This window comes from Neolamprologus brichardi, chromosome 6 (genome assembly GCF_056152115.1).
Source record: "Neolamprologus brichardi isolate AB-2024 chromosome 6, ASM5615211v1, whole genome shotgun sequence".
NCBI classification, from domain to species: Eukaryota; Metazoa; Chordata; class Actinopteri; order Cichliformes; family Cichlidae; genus Neolamprologus; species Neolamprologus brichardi.
The window spans coordinates 28,119,909-28,140,792 of record NC_142109.1 but is presented as its reverse complement, the minus strand read 5'-3'; the positions used below and the strand labels follow the sequence as shown (position 1 = coordinate 28,140,792).

The 20,884-nt window shown below is 42.7% G+C and overlaps 1 protein-coding gene across 2 annotated transcripts; it reads left to right on the top strand.

The window, feature by feature from the left end:
- Positions 1 to 14,742: 14,742 nt before the first annotated feature.
- Positions 14,743 to 20,257, top strand: LOC148102597 (myeloid-associated differentiation marker-like protein 2). Of its 2 annotated transcripts, XM_035907705.2 has the most exons (4): positions 14,743 to 14,946; positions 15,260 to 15,336; positions 15,432 to 15,846; positions 17,664 to 20,257. In XM_035907705.2, the coding sequence occupies exons 3-4, from the start codon at positions 15,566 to 15,568 to the stop codon at positions 18,313 to 18,315; spliced, it is 933 nt and encodes a 310-aa protein (XP_035763598.1). In that variant the 5' UTR covers positions 14,743 to 14,946; positions 15,260 to 15,336; positions 15,432 to 15,565; the 3' UTR covers positions 18,316 to 20,257. The 2 variants fall into 2 exon arrangements, with proteins under 2 accessions (XP_035763598.1, XP_006790758.1); XM_006790695.3 differs by lacking the exon at positions 15,260 to 15,336.
- Positions 20,258 to 20,884: the final 627 nt, after the last annotated feature.

The window sequence follows — 20,884 nt, the reverse complement described above, 5'->3', positions numbered from 1 at the left end:
AAAGAGGGGCATGCCAAGTCGTGTTTACTCTCCCATTCCTTAAAGCAACAGTTAGCTTCCTCTGAGCCCATGTCACCTGAAAACACAAAACACGTTTAGATTCTTAGTTCCACTCACATTTCCTCTGATTTCTCTGATGTTTATCAGCCAGTACTCAGTTCGGATAAAAATATTTACAGTAGCTGACTCTAACCAAAGCCTCAGAATTGCATTTCATATCTGACAGTCTGTGAAAATATAAATAACACCACTCAGAGTAACAGTGTTTGCTGAAAACCCTCTTCTGTGTGACCAACTGTCAGTAATATTTAGAATCGTGAGCAACACAGCACCCAGGAAAAACTCCAGTACTGAAGATTATTTCGAAAATCCTTTATTTTTACAGGTTTCTTACTGAGATCAGGAGCTTTATACCTCTGAGAATGTTCTAGTGGAATAGGAGAGCTTTATGGGAGCTTTATGGGCTTTATGCTTTAATGTGAGACTGTTTCTGTATAAAAATCCAATTTTAAATTTAGAGTTTTGATATGTATTCAGCATGAGGTTTATAACTGTGAAAGGTTCAGATATAAACAGATGGGTAGAAATCCTCAGGTAACCCCATCAACAACATTACTCAGTTTCATCAGAGTTTAGAACACATTTATGATAGTTTACAGATTTATGACGTTTATTAAAAGCACATTAGTTTTCCATCAACCAAATAAGGGAAAGAACCAGTAGTGTAAGCCAGCATAAAAATGTACATTACCTCAGTGTAATACTGATTATGTCAGTAACAAAAGAGATATAAGGATGGAGCCCTGTGATTGAAAGAGAGCCTTAAAAACATTGGAGACTAAGTTCTACCAAACATGAAACCATTTAATGCAGTGTGTTAATCTGTGTCCAAGCTGCGCCACTGTAAGTAGATCAGGTTTTATGCAGACGCCGAGCTTCACCATGCTGCATCACATGCTCCACCCAGAAAACAGTGGGATTCATTTGCGTCACTGTCTGGTCATGCACTGCCCCTCCCTGAGCCCAGTTCTGTTGGAGGTTTCTTTTCTGTCACCAAAGTGCTTGCTCATAGGGGATCATATGATTGTTGGGGTTTTCTCTGTTTCCTTTGTATTATAGGGGGTTTACCTTACAATATAAAGTACCTTGAGGCAACTGTTGTTGTAATTTGGCGGTATATATAAATAAAACTGAATTGAACTGAATAGATCTCCCGGGGGATCAACAGACGGCTTGGTGCTGAGGCTGGAGTGATGCAGATGCTGTACCGGTTTGTCGTGGTGAAAAGAGAGCTGAGTGTAAAAGCAAACCCATCCATCTTCATCCGCTTTATCCGGGGGTGGGTCATGGGGCAGCAGCCTAAGCAGAGAAACCCAGACCTCCCTCTCCCCAGCCACCTCCTCCAGCTTATCCGGGGGAACACCAAGGCGTTCCCAGGCCAGCCAAGAGATATAATCTCTCCAGCGTGTCCTGGGTCTGCCCCGAGGCCTCCTCCCGGTGGGACATGCCCGGAACACCTCACCTGGGCGCCTCCTGGGCAAACCACATCATATATTTGTATCATTATGTACAGCTACTTTAAATACCATATTCATTCAGTCTTTAAATTCAACTCTAATTGACCTTTCCTTCAAACTACTGCTGTCTACTATAGCCCACTTCTTCAAGACTAATGTGATTGTTAGGAGAAAAACCAAGTGATGTACTGATGTCCCTGAGTTGCAGTGTTGTGGTACAGAGTGAGGGCTCAGAGGTGAACGAACAGTCCTCTTTTACTGCCAACAGTGGGACAAACTGAGTGAGAGTACACTGCTGGGATGTGGACTGAATATCTGTCAAATATCAGTGCTAACGCTAATGTCAGGACCGCGCAGTGATCAGTGTATTTATGCTGGATAGCTAGTTACCTAGCACCGTTGCAATTAGCTAAAATGGTCATTCACTCTGGTTTTTGCTGCTGCTCCTCATGAGTGCAAAAGACCAACAGACCATCACGCACCAGCAGGTGGAGACACAGACTTAAGGACTGATCTGTGGCTGCTGCTGTTCATGAGGTGGGCAAATATTAACATTTATGGACTCAGGCTGTTAATTAGAATAAATAGAAAAAACACTGAAGCAACTTCATGATATTGTTTAAGTAAATCTGAATCTCACCTGCACAAGTTAGATTTCACTGTAGGATCCTTTTACTCCCCAGTGACATCATCGTACATGTTCCCAAGCCTCATTTTTCACCCCTCTGATACAAATATTTGTCTTCAAATGTTTCATAAATTCTTATAGGCCCGTCTCTTTGCTACCACAGTTCTCTTCTATACTGGAAAAGATATTTTACAATGTATCACTTTCCCACAAAAAACAATGCACTGTATGAACAGCAGTGTGGATTTAGACCCAAAAGAACCACAACACATGCCTTAATGGAATTTAAAGATACAGTAACTACTGCTACTGAAAACAAAGAATATGCTATCTGGAGTTTTTTAGATAACAAAAAAAAGCATTTGATAAAGTCAATCACAACATTTTACTTAACAAACTATGCACATATGGGGTCAGAGGGGTGGCATTATCATGGGTTAACAGTTCCCTTAAAAACCAGAAACTATTTATATAAACAAATAAATGCCATAAAATCAAAATTGAAACCTGTTGTATGTGGGGTTCCCCAAAGATAAGTTTTGTACATTATTGTATATTAATGACATATGTGCAATTTCAAAGTCTTTGAAAATAATATTATTTGCAGATGATGCGAACTTACTGTACTGTGGAAGTAACTTGGAACAACTTCTGAATGAACTAGAAAACAAATAAATAATCTGAAGACTTGGTTTGACTATAATAAATTAACACTGAACATGAGTATAAAAAAAAATCATGATATTTGGGAATTGCACATATTCTACAAATAGTAAACTGACAATAAATAACTTTGAATGAGAAAGAGTATCTGGGGGGAAAAATCTGTGGTGTGATGATACATCACAAACTATCCTAGATTCACTTATATTAAAGGCAAAATATCAACGTCTCTTGCAATTCTCTACAAGGTTAAGGATCTCATAAATCAAACATCATTATATACGCATTATATGTATTTTCAGTTTCTCAGCCAGATCCGCTTCTTGTTCATGAAACCAACTCTCTAAATATCAAGATGAATAAGGTGAAAACAATTAGCTGAAATCTCTTAATGAGACTTCAACAACCAGTGGGTGATGTTACAGCATCTCCATCCATCTATACCTCATCCTGGCATTGACTAGTAGTGCCTAAACTCTTCAGTTATTTGTTATAGTCAAGATTTATTTGGTTAAATGCAAATACTGAAAAAACAAAAATGAAAACAGGATTTCATGATGTCTGCAGCTTTAATAATAAGGACAAAAAGTTACTTTTGCCAGTGCAGCACTTGGGTGTTCTTTTCACCATGCATGTCAGAGGAGACCTGAGGGGGTACTACAGAGCAAGTTCAGCAAAGCCAGACTTTCTTTGACTCGACAAAACCTAAAAACTCAGCCAGAGACAATAATCGGTATCTCAGTAGTGTTTTTTTTTTTTACTTTCTGTATTAACTTAGGCTTTCTGCTTCATCATTAGCACAGTTGCTGCTGCTGCCCATCTTCTTTCTGCAGTGTAGGACACAAGTCAACACTTGGATTTAATAAACCGCTTGCTTCAGCAGAGAATCGTCCCCATAAAACATACTGTAAATACAAGATAAGGTATTTTAAAAAATGCTCTTCCATATTATTTTAAATGAAACTGAACATAATAAGCTGCCAACAAGATTACTATGGTAACATAAGTTACAATTTTAGCTCTGCCAGGTAAAAAGAGACCCACCTTAATGACACTGAAAACTCTGACTTTAAGCTCAACATAGTTAATTAATGAATTAATCTCACTCTGAAATGAGCCCAGGCCTGCTGGGTAACTAGATAACATCTGGCTTTTATGTCAGCTGTAATAGCTAGACTGAGAATGTATTACATATTTATTCATATTTATATACCTATTTCCAACACCAATATTCAGAATGATTGCCTGTCATGTTTTATTAAATCAAGTCCATATAGTAATAAAAAAAAAGAAGAAATAATGATTTTTTTATATTTTAGGATATATATATATATATATATATATAGATAGATAGATAGATAGATAGATAGATAGATAGATAGATAGATAGATAGATAGATAGATAGATAGATAGATAGATAGATAGATAGATAGATAGATAGATAGATAGATAGATAGATAGATAGATAGATAGATAGATAGATAGATAGATAGATAGATAGATAGATAGATAGATAGATAGATAGATAGATAGATAGATAGATAGATAGATAGATAGATAGATAGATAGATAGATAGATAGATAGATAGATAGATAGATAGATATATCTATATGTGTGTTTCAGTCCTTGAGACTCCTGTTTGCATGTGAATACCAGGTCACTGTGTTTCTTCCAGAGTGGGGATCATCTTAGCATGTGGGGACTGTGTATATCCTCCATGTCATGGTCTTTGGTTTTGAATTTTTATTCCCGAGTTTTATTCTCTGCCTGGGTTTGTTCCAGTTGAGGTCTTAAATTATTCTTAGTTTAATTTGTTCTTTTTTTGAGCTGTAATACTTTTTTGTAAACTTTGAGTTCTGAACCTTTTGTACTGGTTTAGATCACGTTAGGTTTGAATTCTGGGATTTTATTAAGCTCCATTTAATGTTTTAAAGTTGTTGGTCGTGTGTTTAGATCCCTCAGCTTCTTTTGTATCAGGGTTTACAGGTGTCTTTTGGGTTTTTTAAGATTTTTTTTATTTTTAATGTGTTATATCAGGGTTGTCGAACTCCAGGCCTCGAGGGCCGGTGTCCTGCAGGTTTTAGATATCACCCTGGGTCAACACACCAGAATCACATGATTAGTTCATTACCAGACTTCTGGAGAACTTCAAGACATGTTGAGGAGGTAATTTAGCCATTTAAATCAGCTGTGTTGGATCAAGGACACATCTAAAACCTGCACGACACCGGCCCTCGAGGCCTGGAGTTTGACACCTGTGTGTTATATGTTAGTTCTGCTTCCTGTCTGTGCCTTCCTCGTGTAGCACCCCACCCATGATACTGAGTCTAAATCCACTTACCTCAGTTTGGACCCCCTAGGCGGGGTGTTAGGTTCGTTACAGCCTAGATACCCCAAATGGTTCTGGTATAGACAGGAATCAGGGAAACTATCAGTAAACCTTTGCCTGCAAGTTATACTTAACCAGTAGTAAAAGAATCAACCCCAGACAACTCTTTAACACCAACCAAACGTTTACTGAATGTAAGGGCTGGCAAAAGTAATATACAACACACCCTTTTCTTAACTCAATTTAAATGATATCCAGCTTCATAAACAAATGAAACATGCTGTGTACATGAAATAATTCCCTTTGACATTATGTTAAACAACACAAATTATGTTATCACCTCTTGGTAAGTGACTCACTAATATACACTCAAAATATGCTATATAAATCCACTAGATACACAATATTCACACATGGGCCCCACACGCACTCACATTCACACTTGTTGCAGGCCTGTTCGCTGCTCACAGCGGACGATGGAGAAAAATCCTCTTCTCCCCAGTATGAGCACAAAAGTCCAACTTACAGTTCAGTTGCTCGGTAGGTTGCTGTTCACCAGTCCAAAATAAATCCGCTGTCCGCTCTCCCTGCGGACCCGATGCTGTCTCTGCTACAGCGCGTTAGCCAGTCACTGTCCAGCTCTCCGACAGTCCATAGCGGCTGCCTCCGTGGCGCAGCCAAGCAGTCCGGGCTAGCCTTTAGCCTCGGCTGTCGTAGCTAGAAACACAGTTTTTTTCACGGTGGTGCGACAGTTGAAACAAAAAGTCACTTCGCCCGCACTCTGTTGCAACACGCACTCTCTTGTGCCAGTTAACCTCAGTAAACTAGCCGAGTCTCTCACATCTGTTCAGCTAACCTCGTGCATCTCTCCATGCCGTTTTCCTCTCCTCCTCCATTGCACCAGATCACAGGTCCCGTTTTCTGCTACCTTCACGGGCCTCCAGAAAATTAGAACTCTGAACAATACTTTAACTCTCTTCAGAGTTACATACTATAAAATAATACTTTATGATTAACATAACAGTTTCATTGTTCTAATTACCTGTATTTACCTTGTGACATATTACAGGGCAAATTACATTCAGAGTACAATTACATCACATAAACTTAACTGTGAACACCTTATGTTACTGTGGCGTTTAAGTCCATGGGAATTATGAGTATCTACTCCCAAATTCCCATCCGGGCTACACCCTCCCCCTTCTAAATGTGTTTGATGCCCCTATCAAACCCCACAGATTTATAAACAAAAAAATCTGTGCTTTGTTAGTCCAGCTGTAATTTAACACAGGAAGGGCATAGGGCTAGTGGGTGACACCATGATGTCTGGCAAGTGTGATCTCGTGAATGTCTATAAGTGCCACTTCCCACCAAAACCCCATGGCTCAAAACCACTACAGGGTGATCTGATGATTGCCCGAGTTCATCATAACTCAGTCTCACCACAGGCCTCTTTAGTCTCTGTGGGCGGCCCATTGGATGCTCCTCTCCTTCCAGTGACATCCCACTCTCTTCGGTTCCCTCCTCAGGGCCAGTCACTGTAACTGCCTCAGGGTCTAGATGGAGATCTGGAGGGTTATGATCATCTGAATTTCTTTCAATATCTGCCAAATCAGTGGTTGAACTCTCAAGATCCAACACATTTGGCTTTTGACCTCGGCCCCTCAGAAGCTGTTCTGACAGTGACGGAAGGTTTTCACAATCCATGCATGGGAATTGTGTCAGGCATGCATCTTCGGATTCAGACTCTGACGAAGATATTGCATCTCCCTGATTGTCAACTGGTTTAGCCTTGGCGAGTCCCCTTTGGGATCGAGTGACAGGTCTATCAAACACCTCTGGTTCACTATCATTTGGAAGTCTCACTAGATACCCTATGGGTAGTAAGTGGTTACGATGCACTGTTTTCTCCACCCCCAGTCCCTTCTCAGGTTTCACTCTGTATACTGGTAGGCGGGGCATTTTGTCAAGCACAACATAGGGTGCAGTTCTCCACTTATTCTTCAACTTGTGCTTTCCAGTGACACCAAAATTCTTTAGCAACACCCGGTCTCCTGGTGCCAAGGTCTGTTCTTTCACATGCTTGTCATGTGCTTTCTTGTTTCTCCGATGACTTTTGTCAGCAGCCTCTGTCGCTAGGCGGTAAGCTTGTTGCAAATCAGCTTTCAGCTTAGCTATGTACTGGTGATGTGTCAGACTGCTGTGTGTCTGGTTGTTGGTTCCGAAACAGATGTCCACAGGCAGCCGGGCCTCCCTGCCAAACATAAGCAGGTAGGGTGAGTACCCAGTTGCTTCGTTCTGCGTACAATTGTACGCGTGTACCAAATGACTAATGGACTGATTCCACGCCTGTTTCTTCTTGAGATCCAAGGTTCCCAGCATGGAAAGTAACGTCCGGTTAAATCTCTCTGGCTGTGGATCTCCCTGGGGATGATAAGGCGTGGTCCGGGATTTCCGGATTCCCAACACTCTCAGAAGGTCGTGGATCAGCTTACTCTCGAAATCACGTCCCTGGTCGGAATGTATCCGGGCTGGAAGTCCATAATGTACAAAGTACCGCTCACAGAGAATCTTGGCTACTGTGGAGGCTTTTTGGTCTTTAGCTGGAAAAGCTTGTGCATATCTGGTAAAGTGATCAGTCACTACCAGAACGTTAGCATATCCCTGAGAGTCTGGCTCTAGGGATAGAAAATCAATACACACGAGATCTAGTGGCCCACTACTGGTGATCTGGTTCAATGGTGCAGCTCGTTGTGTAGGTGCTTTACGTGCAACACATCTCCCACAGTTCCTTATGTATTGCTCAACTTCTGCACTCATCCTAGGCCAGTAGAATCGGTCTCGTATGAGCTCCACAGTCTTGTCCACCCCCAGGTGACCTGACTCATCATGAAGTGATCTAAGCACCATGGCAACATGCTCTCGGGGTAGTACAAGCTGATGTATTTCCTTTCCAGGTTGTCTCTGTACTTTCCGGTAGAGTACTCCATCAGTGATTGCCAACTTGTTTGCCTCTCTTTGAAGCAACATGGCTTCTGCATTGGAGTCCTTATTGAAAGTAAAGGGAATCGCTCCATTCATGGATTTCTTTACAGGAGCGATCACTGGATCATTGTCTTGTGCTTTGATAAGCTCGGCTCTGCTTATCTGGGTCAAACACCCGTAGTCAAGATGAGTGGGGAAAACAAAACACTCTGGGAGTGCCTCAGGGGAAACCCCTAAAGATTCAGCAAAGCTGACTGTCCCTCCTCCTGCTGACTTTCTACAGGAGATCTGCTTACACAGAGCTTTGACACTGTCCAAGGGCAGAGTTTGCCAATCAGTGTCGTCTGTTGGTAAGGGGTTGCGCGATAACGCGTCAGCATCAATGTTGCTGCTTCCAGGTCGGTACTGGAGAGTGAAATCGTAAGTGGCAAGAGCAGCTAACCACCGATGCCCAGTGGCATTGAGCTTGGCAGTGGTGAGGATATATGTGAGGGGATTGTTATCCGTCCTCACCGTGAACTGTGCTCCGTACAGGTAGTCGTGAAACTTGTCAACTACAGCCCACTTCAACGCCAAAAACTCAAGCTGGTGCACGGGGTAGTTTTTCTCTGATGAGCTAAGCTTTCGGCTAGCAAATGCAACAGGTCGCAGCCCTTCTGGGTGTTCTTGGTTAAGCACAGCACCCAACCCCTGAAGGCTAGCATCAATGTGCAACACATAAGGCTTGGTTGGGTCTGCGAATGCCAGAACAGGTGCATTTGTAAGAGAATGTATAATGTTCTGGAACGCCTCTGTACATGCAGCATCCCACCTGTCCCCAAACGGTTCATTTACCCGATGGTAGGTCTTTTCTGGGACTCTGACAGCTCTCTTTCCTTTCTGAGTTGGTGGGTAACCTTTACATAGTTCGGTTAACGGCTTGACAATGATGGAGTAGTCCTTTATGAAGCGACGGTAATACCCACAGAACCCGAGGAAAGACTGCAGTGATGGGAGATCGGTGGGTTGCTTCCAGCGAGCTACCGCCTCAACTTTGCTTGGGTCAGTGGCAATCCCTTTCTCTGACACTATGTGTCCAACATATGTCACCTGTGGCCTGCAGAACTGACATTTGTCAATGGACAATTTAAGGCCAGTCTCTTCCAGTCTGTCAAGAACTTTGATTAGTCTCTGCTCATGTTCTTCCAAAGTTCTTCCGAAAACAATCAAATCGTCAAGGTACACTATGACCTCAATCATGTGCATGTCTCCCACTGCTTTCTCCATTACTCTTTGAAAGGTCGCGGGAGCTCCTGTTATCCCCTGGGGCATCCTCTCAAATTGAAAGAATCCCAAAGGACATATGAAAGCGGTCTTCTCCTTGTCCTCTTCTGCCATGGGAATTTGGTAGTATCCACTACGCAAATCCAAGACAGAGAACCACCTGCTGCCAGACAAACAGTCCAACGCCTCGTCAATGCGAGGAACTGTGTATTGGTCAGGGACAGTTCTGCGATTCAGGGTCCGATAGTCCACACACATGCGCAACCGCCCTGTTTTCTTTCGTGCCAAGACAATGGGGGAAGCATAGGGACTCCTTGATTCTTTTATTATCCCCGCTGCCAAAAGTCCTTGCAGGTGGCGGCGTAAATCATCCAGATCAGCTGGGGCAACACGGCGGGACCGCTCTCGGAAGGGGGTATGGTCAGCTAGACGGATGTGATGTTGCACTCCTTTAGCCAAACCCACATCCCATTCCTCTGTCGAGAAAACTTTGCCTCTCTCTGCAAGTTTCTGACTAAGCCTCTGTTTCCATTCAGCTGGTATAGGAGAGTCCCCAAAATTAAACAGAGATGGGTCAAGCTTAGTAGAAGCTTTTGTGTTTGGGCCTGGGACATCAGTCACTATATCAGCTACATGCAGGTGTGCAACCACAGTGCCCATGGGAATGGCAGTGTCTTTTAGTGACTGGTTGCGCATGAGCACCAGAAACTTGTCTCTATCAAGCATCTTTGAGAACAATACGGTTGGCTGCACAAGCACACTTGGGGGAAGGGCATGTGAAGCTGCCCGTTCTGTGATGAGGATGCTGTCTCCAATAGTGTGGATGTCTTTGACTTTACAGACAGCTATATGTTCTTTCCCAGCTGGAATGACCAGTGGTCCAGGACCAGTCCACTTAACGTTAGCTACTGCACTGTCATCATCCTTGGCAGACTCAGACATAATGGTAGGTAGGTTCTGAGGCTGCTGAACATTCACTTTGGCAGAGCAAACACTCTCCACTCTCACTTTCTTTCCAGTTGCAGAAATGGGTCTGATTTTATGAACATTGGTGCCCACCAAGACAGGTATGGTATCTGAGCACCGAGGGTCTGGGCACACCAAAGCGAGGACTGGGATAGTCTCAACTTTCTCTCGTGTTTCTTCAGGGAATTCCAATTCAATTTGAATGTACCCCCTGTAAGGATAGCTGGTCTCTGATTCACTTAGGCCCCAAATATCTAGGCCCGTAACAGAGCGTAAAGGCACATGAGACAAGTGTTTTGAATACCAGCTGTCAAAAATGATGGTCACCTGAGAGCCACTGTCTAAGAGAGCAGTGCAAGGTACACCATCTACCTTCACACCGGCTGTGGAGGGTGGCCCTACCAGACCTTCAGGGAAACTAGGCGTCCTGACATTGACAACACTCCGGTTAACACCTACATTGGTGGTGTTCGGTTCTTTTGCAGAACTGGGAGTTTTATTACTTTCTCCCTGCTTCCGTTGAGCCTGAATGAATTTCTGTATCACTTTAGGGTAGTTTTCTGGAGCCTTACACTTGGTAGAGATGTGCCCATCCTCCCCGCAGCGATAACAGAAAAAGTGACTGGGATCTCTGAGTGTTCTTGCTCCCCGCTGAAGGTGCGTGGCAGAACCATGGAGCCTGGGCGAGGGCACCGCAACCCCTGTGCTGGGGTTGAGTGACATGACAGAGATCTGTTTTCTTAGCTTCACCACTTCTTTCTTTAACGCTTGGAGGTTTTTGTCTTCTCCCAAGCCGTCTGCTTCAGCATACTCTGTGGATGCTGCCCCAGGTGAATGGACACCTGGCACCCCTGCAGCAGTGGTGAGCTCATTGACTTGGGTTTTCAGACCTTGTATCTCAAGTCTAAGATTTTCCACGTGTGCCCCTGTGGGTACAGTAGCGCTTTTGACATGCACGACTTTGTTGAGGTTAAGTCTGCGCCGAGAAGCTTCATGCTCCTCTTCAATGCGGACCTCATTTAACAGCTGCAGAAAGGTAGGGGGATTATCTTTTCGTTCCCTTAAACGCAAACTTAACAGCATCAGGTCAGACCCTGTTGCACCTTTAATGAGCTGATCAAGACGTGCTTTGTCAATGAGGGCAGGAGACAGACCTCCCTTTTTGACCACCTTGCTCAGAGATCTCTCCACTCTTCTCAAAAACTCAGAAAGTTTCTCCCCTCTGTGTTGACATAGCATTCGGAAGGCAAAATAGAGTTCCTCTCCTGTTTCTGGTGTGTCAAAAGTATTCTCAATCACATCAATGTATTCTTGAGGTGTTGCTTCAGGGTTATTAAATCGTACAGCCTGTAAAATCTCCAACGCAGGACCCTTTACACTTTCCATTATCCTGATTTTCTTCTCTCTGTCAGGCCGATCATATTCCTCTACCATCAGTCGAGCCTGTAGTATCCAGTTCTCCAACTGCTCCTCTCCTGGGGGTGTGGGAACAACCCCTGAGAAGGTGCGCAACCTCCTGTAGCTGCTATTGTCACTGGCAGGCTTAGAGGTGTTTTGCAGAAGGTCTCCAACAGCTCTGATGATTGCTTCAGGAGTGGAGGCCTGCAGTGTGGCGGCAGGTCCCAAATCAGTTTGAGATGCCTGCCAGTCATCTGCACCCAGCTGGTCATCTGAACCATCCTCCTCCTCTAAGTGGCCGATGATTCTCCAGGGTGAATTGCTGCCATCAGCTAGAATGTCCAGAGGAATGGCTTTAGTGTTTACCTTTTCTCTGCATTCACACAGTACGGTCAAACACTTGCTCTGAGGATCATACATACGTCCTCTAACCTTCACACGTCCAAGAACTTTAATGGATTGCAGAGTTCTTTCTATGACTTCAATCTCTGTGTCCTCGGGAACATCTCTAAGTAGTATGGCATGCGAAGGGTTAAGGCCTTCTCCTTTACACCAGTGCCGTAACTGAGCCATTTCTTGGTGCTGGGTGCGTGTGATTACTGTATGTGTATAGTGTAACACAATACCAAACACAAACTGATTTTGCTCTGCTGTAAATTACTATAACTTCAAATCACTCTCTCTTTAAGGGTTGTCTGGGTCACAAGTTAATGCTAATTACTACCAGTCTTTATCCCAGCGGTGCCTCCATTTTATGTAGCACCCCACCCATGATACTGAGTCTAAATCCACTTACCTCAGTTTGGACCCCCTAGGCGGGGTGTTAGGTTCGTTACAGCCTAGATACCCCAAATGGTTCTGGTATAGACAGGAATCAGGGAAACTATCAGTAAACCTTTGCCTGCAAGTTATACTTAACCAGTAGTAAAAGAATCAACCCCAGACAACTCTTTAACACCAACCAAACGTTTACTGAATGTAAGGGCTGGCAAAAGTAATATACAACACACCCTTTTCTTAACTCAATTTAAATGATATCCAGCTTCATAAACAAATGAAACATGCTGTGTACATGAAATAATTCCCTTTGACATTATGTTAAACAACACAAATTATGTTATCACCTCTTGGTAAGTGACTCACTAATATACACTCAAAATATGCTATATAAATCCACTAGATACACAATATTCACACATGGGCCCCACACGCACTCACATTCACACTTGTTGCAGGCCTGTTCGCTGCTCACAGCGGACGATGGAGAAAAATCCTCTTCTCCCCAGTATGAGCACAAAAGTCCAACTTACAGTTCAGTTGCTCGGTAGGTTGCTGTTCACCAGTCCAAAATAAATCCGCTGTCCGCTCTCCCTGCGGACCCGATGCTGTCTCTGCTACAGCGCGTTAGCCAGTCACTGTCCAGCTCTCCGACAGTCCATAGCGGCTGCCTCCGTGGCGCAGCCAAGCAGTCCGGGCTAGCCTTTAGCCTCGGCTGTCGTAGCTAGAAACACAGTTTTTTTCACGGTGGTGCGACAGTTGAAACAAAAAGTCACTTCGCCCGCACTCTGTTGCAACACGCACTCTCTTGTGCCAGTTAACCTCAGTAAACTAGCCGAGTCTCTCACATCTGTTCAGCTAACCTCGTGCATCTCTCCATGCCGTTTTCCTCTCCTCCTCCATTGCACCAGATCACAGGTCCCGTTTTCTGCTACCTTCACGGGCCTCCAGAAAATTAGAACTCTGAACAATACTTTAACTCTCTTCAGAGTTACATACTATAAAATAATACTTTATGATTAACATAACAGTTTCATTGTTCTAATTACCTGTATTTACCTTGTGACATATTACAGGGCAAATTACATTCAGAGTACAATTACATCACATAAACTTAACTGTGAACACCTTATGTTACTGTGGCGTTTAAGTCCATGGGAATTATGAGTATCTACTCCCAAATTCCCATCCGGGCTACACCCGCTTCCCTGATTGTCTTTACTTGCCTTAATTAAATTCAGCTGTGCTTTGTTGGCCATCTGTCTCCTGCTGTGTAGTCATCTCTCTGTGTGTATGTGTGTATGTATTTCCTGCATTGGTGTGTTGCTGTTTCCCTTTTTGATTGTGAATATTTTGCGTCTGTGTGTTTTTTTTCCCCATTTGGACACATTTTAGATATGCCTCCTCCATCCTGTGTTTGGGTCCTCATCCATCCCCCATACTGATTCTGGCACATACGAAATGAAATAACAAAACACTGGATTAAAAAATGAGGGAAAACAATGGGTGCACAAAAAAGGGAAGGCTTAAGATACAAGCTATGCAAATCAACCATCTAGGGCTGATTATTTGAGCTTAAAGTAACTTTGTATGTTTCTGTTTCTGAGATCCCAAAAGGTACACGTTTAGGACTTAATCCACTGTGACCAGTTTCTATATCTGTCTTTTATATCTGCATAATGATGATGATTATTACAGAAAGTTACTTTTGAGTTCAGTTCTCCTCGAGAACATTTGCTCGCTCTTGGTTATTATCAGTTGGTAATAAATGCAGATATTAGAAATATAATGTGCAGTATAGCTAGATTCAAAAAGTCCTATATACCATAAAACTAAAATGTTAAGCACTTTATTGTCTGAGAGTGCGGTCATGCTGCTTCTGCTCACCAAGACATTTAATGGTTCTGTATTAAATTGATTGATTTAACTAGTGAGTCAGATATTTAACCTGTTTTGTGATTCAGTCTCTGGTTTTCAGCTTCACTGGGGTCATTTATTTCACCTCATTCCACAGGGTCTGCAATGTGTCTGCATGCTTCAGCTCCACGCCCAACCACATGTACACAACCCTCCAACACTCATTTGGTGATGGCCCAACCCCAAATAACTTCCATTCTGGACTGACAGACCAATGGCACCCCGTCCCCTGAGCACATGGGAGGAGAAAGTAAGCGCGAGGGTGCAACAGAGGGAAAGTACGAGGATGAGACCGAACATGCCAGAGTCTGCATAAATGATCCGAGAGTCAAGAGGAGGTTCTGAATCAGCTGAGAGTTTTGCGTGGACCTGGTTCTGATGTGGTCCAGTAGGAAGAGGCTCATCAGGCTCTACAGGAGATTTTCAAACAGTCCTCACGACTTCATTCCTGGTTTGAGTCTGTATATTTGGGAATAATCAGGATAAACTCTCAGAAGAAAGGTGAGTGTGTGTGTGCCTGCCTGCCTGGCTGCTTGAGCTCTGACAGAAGACCTCAAAAAAGTGTCTCCCCCACACGTCACTTGGTGACATGCTTTGATTCATCAACACATAAGTACGACTGTCCTCATCAAGTCGACTGAGAGAGAGAGATGAGAGTGAATAATTCAAAATACCTGAGCGTCTGATGTCCTAACACACATTTACCGGATGTTTGAGCTGAAAGCAGAGGCATCCATTCATCATTAGTGATGTTCTAAGTTTGGAGGCAGCGGTGATTTCCACGCACATGTCAGTGGTTTAATTTTGTCTGAAGGGATGCAAAGCAGAGACTTAAAGTGAATGATGAGAGCACTAATGGAGAGACAAAGGCTGCTTCATGAGACAAGAGAGGTAAACGCAGAATAAGCTTATTTTTAAAGTGAAGCTATACTAGTGTTTCAAATCTGTGAGAGTGACTCTTTCTTTTTTGCTTCTTTTCCCCACAGATGTCATGAAGTGGAGGGATTCAGTCAGATAACATGAGATCATAAAAGACTCCTCATAATCAGAAATTCTGCCAATTCTGAGGCCCTAAAGAAGTTCTGTCTTGAATATTTCACTGTACACTTCCTGGACGGTCATGGATTCCCACAGCGGTCCTTATCTCAACCATAAGGCTCTCTGCTCACCTCTGGGTGCAGCCCGGCTATGTCAGTTAGCTTTGGGCTGTGCTGTGATCGCGATGGTGACCCACACTGCTGGCTACAGCGGCTCACATGGAGTTTTCTGTATGGCGGCGTGGTGTTTTTGCTTCGCCATGTCAGTGCTGGTGTTCTTCCTGGATGCAACTCGTCTCTACAGCTACCTGCCCGTATCCTGGGACAACCTCACAGTCACGTGTGCTGCCTTTGCAACGCTCATGTAAGTCACAGAGTCAACCTTTGAACTGGAAGTTACATTTTGACCACCTTTCACTCGTCATACCAGTTTTTTCACATGCAGCAAATTAATATCCACCCAACAAAACTACAAAAATACATCTAACGGATAAACTAGTGCATAAAAAGCGCCTTGAGGCGACTTTTGTTGTGATATGGCGCTATATAAATAAAATTGAATTGAACTGAATTAAAAAGAAACAAACATTATCTTCTGAGTCCTTTTAGATGAAGAAACAATAAAAATATATGCACACCATGATCCAACTTCTCCCACTGGCAAATTCTCGCAAGAATTAATTAATTAAATCTGCTATTTAATCAACGGTGGGGGAAAAAAAGACAATTAATAATGTAAAACTGCTCCTCAGTGATGAACAGCAGATGATTATCATTCGACTACAGTTTTCTTCAGCTTTAAGAAATATTTTTGCACTTTCCATTGCACTTTTTTTACAGTTAGCAACTGTTGCTTATCACCGTCAGTGTTTTCCAGCATCGGGCAGTTAAAAGAGGATTTTGATAAATCTTCTATATGCTCTGCACTCACTTTTTGCACAGGCAAGGTTGGCACTGAGCTGCTAAATATTTATGTACACAGGTGAAAAGATGCCTTTTTTCTAAAAACTACATTACTTAGCAGGCAGATCTGAAATGTGAGTTAAATATTGGACTCAATTCATCAAGTGTCCCTCCAGATAAATGCTTCTGTTGCTATGCTGGATGTGCTAAATGAATAAACACAGCAAATATTCACCACATCAAGTTTATGGAAAATGGACAGGACTTTCTACTCAGCTTAGCAGTCAGAGCATTTCCTACAAGTGTCATTCACCCACTGACGCCCAAACACTTATTTATAGCGTGTTTTTATCTAACGTTTAATCCCTTTCTAACACACTCACACACACACGCACTGATAAGGAGTCAGGGATCTTCCAATTAGCAGATGACCCACTCTACCATCTATTGTGTATTGTGTTTAAAAAAGCACAAACAAAGAAACCTACATAGTTTTGACTAGATAAAAATATTGCAGTTTGAGGTCTTATAACCTGGCCTTTACTGCTAAACACACTTGGATCAGGTGTTGTTAAATTGTGAGACTTTAGGGATATTTGAACTGTTCTTGATTACAGCCATCTTTAAAGCCAGACTGACTTCCTGCGTAAACACACCTCTAATCAACTCTTACCTATGTGGCCGAAAGAGTCACAGCTTTAACAGAGGTAGAACGTTAACCTTTCATTGCAGTACTGGGCACATAATCACACTACTGTCACTGTGTGAGGTTTTTTTTACGGGACTTTTGATCCTGTACAGGATCAAAATTACATATACAGGCTGAAAAATCTACATATATCTTTACGAATATTTGGTTAAATGTCCCTTAGCAAGCTGTACCTTGGCCAGACCTTTGCAAAGTGATGATACGAATAAATAACTTGTACATGGGTACAGTTGTTTGAAGTGATGATCTTAGAATCTGCAATTGTTTAGAAATAGCTCCAAGAGACTTTCGAAACCAACATTTTGCAAATTTGTTGCAGTCAGAAACTTGTTTCCAGTTATACCAAAGCAGTTATAATGGGAAGGTTAAGGGTCATAATTTAATGCCATAACTTAGAAAATAAAACAAAGGTTCTTGTGAACATAGTTTGACTGCTGACCTATTAAAGACTGCACAGTGTATATCTTATATAGTGCATTTTATGAGACGTTACAGACATAGTTGTAAATGTAACTCTGGTTTTCTCAGATTTAATAAACTCATATAGTTTTTCTTTCCTTCTTCTGCAGGTATGTGACGGCCTCTGTTGTTTACCCTCTGTTCTTTGTGCAATCCGAGTGCCCTTACGCTGGCTGTGATGTCAGAAATTTCCGCATTGCCGTCACCGTCTGCTCCATCCTGGGGACTCTGGCCTACGGGGCGGAAGTGGCCTTGTGCCGAGCAAGACCAGGCCAGATTGTGACGGGTTATATGGCCACAGTGTCCGGCCTTCTCAAAGTTGTTCAGGGCTTTGTAGCCTGCATCATCTTTGGTGCACTGGCCAACCGGAGTCAGTATTCCCAGTATGCAGGCACAATCTACTGTGTTGTTGTCTATGCTTTCTGTTTTGCTCTCACAGCACTGGTGATCATAATGACTGTATGCAAGCGGACCAAGGCTGTGTGCTGCATGCCCTTTGACCGCTTTGTGGTAGTGTGCACCCTCCTCGAAGTACTGCTCTACCTGAGTGCATCAGTGGTGTGGCCAGTGTTCTGCTTTGACACAAAATACGGCTCGCCATGGAGACCGTCGTCCTGTCCACAGGGGAAGTGTCCGTGGGACAGCAAGGTTGTGGTGGCCGTGTTTTCCTTCGTCAACTTTGGACTTTATTTGGCTGACCTGATCTATTCCCAGAGGATAAGATTCGTCTCCTCACATAGGCCCAGTAACTCGCGGGCCTAGCAGTCCTTATTTGGCATTGGTTTAAGTTATTTATTTGCCTCAGTTTATGATTTTTGATATTTAAAACCATAGAAAAGGTAAATTTGTAATGCACAAGTTTCCCAACCCAGGTGCTGCACTTACTCTGCTGCTGAGACATCATGAATTTGAACTGAAAGCACTCTTGTGGAATTTCACTGCCACACCCTACCATGGCAAAACTGACCCCTTCTTTCCTAGGAGCCAGCCTTACCCAGGCAGTCTGGACCCAGTGGTATGTCCTGCCGAATCCTCATAATACAAGACACTCCCACTACTCTTGACCTGTGACACAGCACACACTTCCTTTCTACTTGTATTTCTGGTCAAATAATACATAAAAGTCTTGAATATAAATAGCAAACCTGGTTTTGGCATCCATGGCATCCCTGTCATCTGCGAACCCCACACCAACGATCTACGGACTCAGGCTGCCAAAAATAAACACGAGCCGTCTGCACTCATACTAAAGCCATGACACAGCATTTATAAGAGGCTGGTGTCTTTAAAGCCTCTCTATGAAATGCTTTCCTCAGTCTATACAGATGAGGAGAAAATTATCAGCCGCCATGTAAGATTTAAAGTTTTTGTCAAAATTTCCCCATGTGCCTTTTTCAACAGAGCTGGGGATTTTCCGCATAGCTTTTCTAAACAAACTAGTTTTCTTAAGAAAGCGTAGATTATTTCTGTTTGCACCCAATAACGAAATTATTTCAGAAAATAACAAAGAATTACCAAAATCAATTTACACAGAGTATTAAAACCTCAGCAGTGTTTGAGCTGTTGCTTGAGAAAGCATCATGCCAAAAGCCAAAAGAAAAAGAATCGCCGATGCAAAGCGTGGCATGAATATCCAAAGTTATTACAGCATTTGAAGAACTGGAGAGAGAGGTATCGTGAAGAAGGTCAAAGAGAGCCACAGAGAACAGAACAAGCAATACTCTGGAAAGAAAATGTGATGTGATGTTTAAAGATCCCAGAAACACTGCCAAGACACTATCGAATGACTTAGCCGATTCTGGATGCTATTGCAGTCACTAGAACTCAGCACCCCTGTACTGTGAGATTGCAGAAGAGCTCCACTTCTGCAGAAGAAACACCTTCAAGCCAGACTCAAGTACGTTAATGACAACCTGGAGAAATACTGGAGGCGCATCCTTTGGTCAGCTGAGACAAAACTAGTGCTTGGAGAAGACCATCCCCACAGTGAAACATGCTGCTGGGAGTATTATGCTGTGTAGCTGCCTCCGTTTATCTTAAACTGGGAATCTCTACGCACCAAGGGACACTATGAGCAGGGTCAGGGTGGCCAAGAAATGTTTATACAGTCTCACTGATTAATCACATGTAACTCAATATGTGTGCTTATTTTGCTTTTTCTTGAGTTCTGTCACATATGTACACGTTGTTATGTTACATATATTGTTACGATGGTGGATGCTCATGTTAAACATAGCCAGGATTCAAATAATGAGGTCAAAGTATGTAAAAAAGCCAAGTTTCAGACATCTTTTTTCTACTCTTGGGTCTGAATGATGTCATAGAGAGTGTATATGAATATTATGGTCATCTTGGGCACAGAGCTCTGGCTTCAAACTAACTGTTTGTAAGGGGTAGCTAAGCCCCCAGTATATGGTAAGCTGTGAATCATGCAAAGTTACTCTAGTTAATATTATGGAGATGGAAATGAACATAATAGATCCTGTTTAATTGATAGTTAAAAGGGTTGTACTATCCTTATTAAAAATGACCTGTGTGATAATCCTTGTAAACCGTATTGAGACTCTATGTGATTTTACATTCAAATAAACTCAGATTTGTTGATTTAAAGCTTCTGTAATAACGTATCTTCCCATGAGTGAACTAATTAGTGAATCTTTGCTTGGTGATCTCTGATATTTGTAGAGACCAAAACAATAATGATAACACCGATTATTGTCCTTGCTTTTGTTTTTGTATGGAAACTTGATTTAAAATGAGCTCTAATGTTGCCCTGCACACCCTCTTTGATAACATCCCGGTGCTGTGTTTAAGGCTTGTGCTGCCACCAAGTGTCAAAATAAATAATGAATTCAGCGCACGATATTATATAAAATATGTTTACATGTGTGGTGAAAATAGTCTCTACCTACATTCCTATTTCTCTGAGCAGAAAAAAATGTCAAACCTTTGAGCTAAACTTCAGTGAGTTTTGTTCAGATTTTTCATTCACCTCTGGAGTCTGCAGACATGAAGCCAAATGACCTGCATCATGCTGCCGCTGCCACACGACTGAGGTGGTGAAACACAACCTGTGTAATGATGGGTGGAAGTTTGTCAGTGTGAGGCTTAAATGATCTCCAACACAGGACTGCTTCTCTATGTTCACAATGTGCCGTCTCCTGTATGAGCCTCTTTCCTTTTCCTTTCCTCTCTTTAACGTCTTTCTAATGTGCAAATTCTGGATGACATCAGTCATTTTGAGCGTATGACCCATCAGATCTCCAGACACACTCTTCAGGCTTTGGTTGTAGATCATTAAATTGCTAGACGGTCTGATTTTTTACGCCGC